The sequence below is a fragment of the Nicotiana sylvestris genome, chromosome 7 (genome assembly GCF_000393655.2).
Source record: "Nicotiana sylvestris chromosome 7, ASM39365v2, whole genome shotgun sequence".
Lineage (NCBI taxonomy): Eukaryota > Viridiplantae > Streptophyta > Magnoliopsida > Solanales > Solanaceae > Nicotiana > Nicotiana sylvestris.
The window spans coordinates 82,531,350-82,538,176 of NC_091063.1; the positions used below are offsets into that span (position 1 = coordinate 82,531,350).

General features: G+C 34.0%; 1 protein-coding gene across 1 annotated transcript; it reads right to left on the minus strand.

Moving 5' to 3' along the window:
• Positions 1-5,132: 5,132 nt before the first annotated feature.
• Positions 5,133-6,474, minus strand: LOC104232620 (probable long-chain-alcohol O-fatty-acyltransferase 5). Its single transcript, XM_009785871.2, has one exon. The coding sequence runs from the start codon at positions 6,338-6,340 to the stop codon at positions 5,294-5,296; it is 1,047 nt and encodes a 348-aa protein (XP_009784173.1). The 5' UTR covers positions 6,341-6,474; the 3' UTR covers positions 5,133-5,293.
• Positions 6,475-6,827: the final 353 nt, after the last annotated feature.

Sequence of the window (6,827 nt, forward strand, 5' to 3'; positions counted from 1 at the left end):
TCGACGTGTTCGTCGTCGTTTGGTTGAGCTTTGGTCGAGGGTCACCGAAACAGTCCGTATGTATGATTGTTCGATTCGGTTAGTAGATTTTTGAGTTTTATTTCGTCCGTATTTTGTTTTGATATTTTCGAATCTAAAATCGGCAAATGTTTGTTTTGTTTATCGTTTGAATTAATTTTTAGTTCATGTTCATGTGTTGTTTGTTAAATTAATTTTTTAGATTCCAAATGAAAGATTAATTAATTGTTTTTCATGTTTTCATGTTTGTATTATTGTTTAGATAAATATTTGTTAGTTTGATGTTTGTTAGATTCAAATTGAAATGTAATTAATTATTTCTTCAATTTGTTTCATGTTGTTATGTATTTTCCAGAAATTATTTATGTTGTTTGAGTCATGTGAACCCGTCATGTTTGTTGCTAAAAATAGATTTAATTCATGTTCATCTTTGTTTGAAGTTCATGTTTAAATCCAGTGATTTAATGTGAGTTTATGTTTGTTTGTGATTTGTTGATTTAATTTGAATCATGCATATTGTTGTTGGTATTGTTGTATCTTTGTTCATCCATTGATGATCTAAATTAACCAGGATTGGTTCCCGATATGGTTGATTTATTTCCATTAATTTGGAGTTTGTGTTGTTCATCATGTTCATATGATTTGTTGTTGAAGATTGTTGAGAAATTGGTCATCTTGACTATATTTTGGTCAAGTTATGATTTAATTGATTGTTTAGAGCAGAGGGGTAATTTGGTAAATTGCAGTGCATTCGGGGGTAGATTTGTAATTGCAATAAGGTCGGAGGGGTAGTTTGGTAATTGAACATTATTTTGATTCTTTATGTTAAGCATGGGGGACAAATATAATGGGGTGGGGTTTTTGATGTACTTGTTTAATATAATGGGGGACAAGACAAAACATAATGGGGAGGAATCTTGTACTTGTTTAATGTTAGGCATGGGGGAAAAAATATAATGGGGTGGTGTGATATGTTTATTTAATGTAATGGGGAGGAGTGCGAAGATAATGGGTTTGGTAGAGAAAATGGGTTGATTTTTAATTGATTAAAAGATTTATGGGTTATGGGATATAAGTAGAAGTCTTGAAATCAGATTTGGGGGACAGACAGACAGAGATAGAGAGAAAAAAGAATAGAGGAAGAAAAAATTTAAGAGAGGAAATTCCGAAAAAAAAAAAATACTAAGACTTTAGAAAAACAAAAAGAAAAACATTCTGGAAATTCAAAAGAAGAAGAATATACACCTGGTATACAATCCAAATATTCTGAGATACGGATTGAGAAATTAAGGGTTTAACACTAACTAGTCTTTCAAAAAATCTGAAAAGTTTCCCTTTGCTTCTGTCCGTTGGTTGTTGTTGTTTCTGGATTTTGTTTTGATTTTAAAATCTGTCACTAAGTTTCTCGTCGCTGGTTGTTACTAGTTGCTGGGATTGCTGTTGTTGTATGCTACTGAATTTCTGCTGATCTCTCACTTTTCTTTTGCTTCCAATATCAGGTACACAATTGACACGCTGATTATTGTAAACTGAAACAGGAAGCATGAATACGAAAAATGAAGAATTGAAGTTCTAAATTTATTTTGAATTATATTCTTAATTTTATTTGTATATATAAATTATTTAGCTTACAAAAATCGGAATCATGTAGCTATTTAATGTATATATAGTGGAACATCCAACGATAGCTTAACGGATGAACTATCTATATATTGCTTAAAAATAAATAAATGGTGTAGTAACTCCGTCTAAGTTAAAAATCAAACGAATAGACCATTTCGGAACTTGTAAGAAAATTGTTTAGTTAAATAATATTGGTTAATTCCAGCATGTAATTGTTTTAGGATTAAAATTAGATTGCCAAGTAAATAAATAAATGGTGTAGTAACTCCGTCTAAGTTAAAAATCAAACGAATAGACCATTTCGGAACTTGTAAGAAAATTGTTTAGTTAAATAATATTGGTTAATTCCAGCATGTAATTGTTTTAGGATTAAAATTAGATTGCCAAGTAAACTACAACAACTCAAGCATGTAAATAAATTAAGACCTTTTCTCTTTCATTTTTGGAGACAATTTTAATAGAAAATGCAGGCACTTTAGGATTATCCTGATAAAATAAATGAGATGAGCCTCGCCCAGTAAAACGCACAAATTGCGGGGCCCTCGATAAATGTTTAATTAAAATTACTTAGACTTCGGGATAAGCCGTTTAGCAAAATTCCACGGCCTTACCCAGAAATAATAATACGATAATTGCTTCAGGCGAACATTTTAATAATCTTACCTTCTTAAATTCGGGTGCGCATTTATGTGACCCAAATCCAAATCTCAACGGAGTCGGAATGTATTAACAACCACGGGCGCATTGATTGTGACGTGGTTCGAAATGCATTTTCACGACGTTGCAATTCCATAAAAAATAAATAATAATAAAAGCGGTTTAAACTTAATGAAAGCACATAAAGTAATAACATGTATTAAATCAGATATCTAGCCATTATAACAATTTAAGCGACCGTGCTAGAACCACGGGATTCGAGGGTGCCTAACACCTTCCCTCGGGTCAACAGAATTCCTTACTTAGAATTTCTGGTTCGCAGACTTCATTTGGAAAGTCGAATATTTTCCTCGATTTGGGATTCAAGATAAACCGGTGACTTGGGACATCAAAAACCTTTCCCAAGTGGCGACTCTGAATTAAATAATCCCATTTCGAATATTGTCACTTAAATTGGAAAAACACCCTCGCGCATTAAACCCTTCGGGGCGGGCGCGCAAAAAGGAGGTGTGACATATGTCGCAAAAGAATTTTTTGAATTCGATTTTAACTACGAATTTTGATACCAAATCAGTCTAAATCACCTCTAATCTTCCTAAAAAATTGTATATTGACTCATCTATATATTTTCAATAATTTTCAACCATACCCAATGAAAATGAAAAGGGTCCCCTTTTGCTTAGATTTTTGAAATCTTGTATATATATATATATATACAAGATATATATATATATGGAATTTCATCACCTTGTTTGTTAGCTCATCCATGAAATTTCCTTTCCGTCTCGCATCTAATATTGTTGATCGTGCTTAAAAACATGGAAGGGATCTTTGCTTGTGATTCTTTGAGAGAAAGAATCCTTATTTTTTTTGGTTTTCAATTTTTGTGTGTATTTAACTAATTTTGATAAATCTATGATTAATTGCAAGATGTTTGTAAGTTATGACTTAATTGGGGCATTTCCGTAAGAGTCTCTTTATTTTTCAATTACTTTACAAGTACTGGCTATTTTTAATTACTAGTCCAAAAAACTGGCCAACACACGCTATGTCGACTATGTCGCTTCGCGAGAAATTCAAAAATAGCCCGATTTACAAGTGGTCATTCAAAAATAGTCACAGTTTCAAAAGTAATCAAAATTTAGTCACTTTTTATGTAAAGGTAAATCTAAACGAAAATATTGTTCAAAATTTGGAAAATACTCCAGCATAATATACTGGAGTTCCAACATAAGTATACTGAAACTCCAGTATATTATAATGGAGTTCCAACATAAGTATACTGGAACTCCAGCATAATATACTGGAGTTCCAGTATATATACCGGTCCAATATAATATGCTCGAAGTTCATACACAGGTGCTCCAATCTCTAGTATATTATGCTGGAACTTTCCGCGTGTTAGAGTTTCAGCATAATATGCTGGAAGTTCATACACATGTGCACCGATCTCCAGTATATTATGCTGGACCGGTCCCTGTTACAGCAAAATAGTGTCTATTTTTCAATGACTTTGCAAATGCTAGCCATTTTTAAATGACCAATCCGAAAACTGGTTAGCCCGTGCTATTTTAAGTGTAGCTTCAGTCTATAATGGGCCTAATTAGAAGCCCAATCTAGAATTACTGGACTTGGGCTGCAACAGACAGACCCAATAAAGGTTTTTCTTGTAAAAATTGCACGGGACACCCTCATTTAATCTATACCCATTTTTTAAAAGTTTTAACATGTACCCACTTTTTAAACAACATCAGCCATCTTTCTCCTCCTCCTTCTCCTCCTTTGTTTTCTTCTTCTTCTATAATGATACGTATACCTTTTCTGATACGTATGATCTTTACCATGATCAGATCCCACTATTTGTTAATAGTCATGAATTTGGCATCAAGATATACAAAAATGGGTAGAGCTTTCCACTTCATCCGTTCGTATGTTATACACGACAACACGATAATTACTTACACGAATACATATAAGATCCTCATGGGCGAAAAGCTACTACAGAAACCAGGTGTATGATATCACAACAAAGTGAGGTGCTTTTTAACGCCTGTATGACGGGACTCTCTTTCCTTGGATACGTTAACTTCAGCTACTGGTAAAGAACTTAACCATTCAGCGATTACAAATAAATTAAAAATTTCAGCCAACACTAAAAACTTTAGCTAAAACATACCGAAGTTCAGCAATTACAAACAAAAATTTCAGCAAATAAAGAATAAAACTTCAGCTACTAGAATGCTCAAGTTCAGCAATTACAAACAAAAACTTCAGCCAACACTAAGTTTACGTGAAAAGCTTCAGCTAAAACATACTTAAGTTCAGCAATTACAAACAAAAACTTCAGCAAATAGAGAACAAAACTTCAGCTACTAGAATGCTTAAATTTAGCAATTACAAACAAAAACTTTAGCCAACACTAAGTTTACGTGAAAAACTTCAGCCTAAAACATGCTGAAGTTCAGCAATTACAAACAAAAACTTCAGCAAATAGAGAACAAAACTTCAGCTACTAGAATGCTTAAGTTCAACAATTACAAACAAAAACTTCAGCACACCTGGTTCAACAATTTTTGCTACTTCAGGCCCGTCTGCTAGAATGCTGAAGTTTGCGTGATTGCCTTTGTTACTTCAGACCCGTATCTTGAAGTTACGCGAAAAAGTAGGTACGCTTGTAATTTTTTTTGCAATACGGGTAAGTTAAAACGTGACTCAAAAAGCGGATATAAATGCAAATGCCCCGTTTTTCTTTCGGTTGATTTACCAAATAGCCACTTTTGTGGCATTGTATTTTTGCTTGAGCCATATGATATTCAAACAACACGAAAACAAACTAGAAGAGGTGCAACATAAGTTTCTCATAAAAGATATATATTCAAATGATGTAACAAAAGAAAATTCATGAAACTATAAAGTTTGTTCGCAGAAGGACTAGAAGCCAAAATAGATGCACTATAAAAATTTCATTGCAAATAAAAAGAAGGGGGAAATCAATTTATCTAAAATGACCCACAAAATTCGGCAATTGAAGCATTTTGTCTTTGAGGAAATCATAGCAAGACCCAATTTCTTCAAGTACCCTTTCATCTGCACCATTCCTAACTATCGGTGGGAAGAAAAGCCCAAAAGCAGTGGCCACCACAAACCCAACCGTTAACGGCCCAGAAACGAACCAAGGCAACCGCCACGTGTCCTTCACAGCTCTCTTCACTCCAATTTCCACCATTACACACAGCCCATGAAGCACAAAGAACCACGTCATTTCCCACGACGGACTCACGCCATTAACGTAATAAAATATCAGCTCATGCATTAAACCGGACACGATAAAAGTTGCCAGCACGGCAAACCGTAGGGCCCATTTTTTACCGACTACCTCCGACAATGCTGACCTCACGGGGTTGTATATGGTGAGACGCAGCGTATTTGTTACCGTGAGGTTCCATCTTTTCCCCCAAAAATCTTGAAGGGAAGTTGACAAATAAGGTTCATTTGAAGGTGGCTCTAGCTCTAACCCAACCAAGATTTTAGCAATAGAGCTAGATAATGCAATAAGAATATCAATCATAAGAAACATCATAAAACAATAGCAAATCAAGACCAATTTTGGATGGGTTTGACTTTTATGGTGAAAAGTCAACCCCAAGAATATTGCAAGGAGCACAAATTCTGCAGCAAAATTTAAAGGGATTTTCTTGGCGGGGTTTGGCTCGTTGGATTTTTGTTTGGATCTGAGGGGAAGGGCAGCCATGGAAATGAAAACAGGAAGAGATAATTTTTTGGTTGCATTTGTTGTGGAGAGAGAAAGAGGGCCTTGATTAAAGGCAAAGAGGAGGAGCTTGAAATTGGCAAGCCAAGTAATGAAGAAAGTGGTGAGTGCTATAAGAAATGCAGATGAAAAATAAAGTGGGAGAATGGTGAAGAGGTAAAAAATGGGTAGAAGAGAAATGAGTCTTGGAATACCTTTTGGAATTTTGGCAGATAGGAAATAGCAGTAACAAAGAGAGATAATTACCGAGAGACAAACATGAGTTGATGACATTTCTTGGTTGGATCTAAGAGACCGTGTGTGATGCCTTCTTTTGTCTTTTCTTGACTTTAAATTGATCTATTTAACTTACCGCGAGCCAAACTTTGGAAAATAGTACTGTATCTTATTTTGGATAGACGTGCACAGTTCATGGCAAAATATGATTCTATAAGTAGGCTTTGACACTGGATCTTTCCTAGAAACTCACGTTAGATTAAAAAAAAATTGGCGACATCTTGTCCTTAAACAACCTACCAAAGTGAATACTGCCGTAGTATTAATTTATATTAACCCATTTGACCGAATATAAAGTTTGATAATAAAGAAAGATCTTTAAAACTTTATTCTAATATTTATATGGTCATAAGACTTTTGAAATTTGTAATCTTTACATATTATAATATTTGCGTATAGCTTGAAAAAAAAATACTCTAAATTAAATTGTTCTCAACTTTAGAAAGCTGAATTATGTTTCTTTGTTATAAGAAATGAAAAGAAA

Excerpts from the sequence above, each read along its gene's own strand:
- LOC104232620 (XM_009785871.2), bottom strand. The coding sequence starts at position 6,340 with ATGTCATCAACTCATGTTTGTCTCTCGGTAATTATCTCTCTTTGTTAC.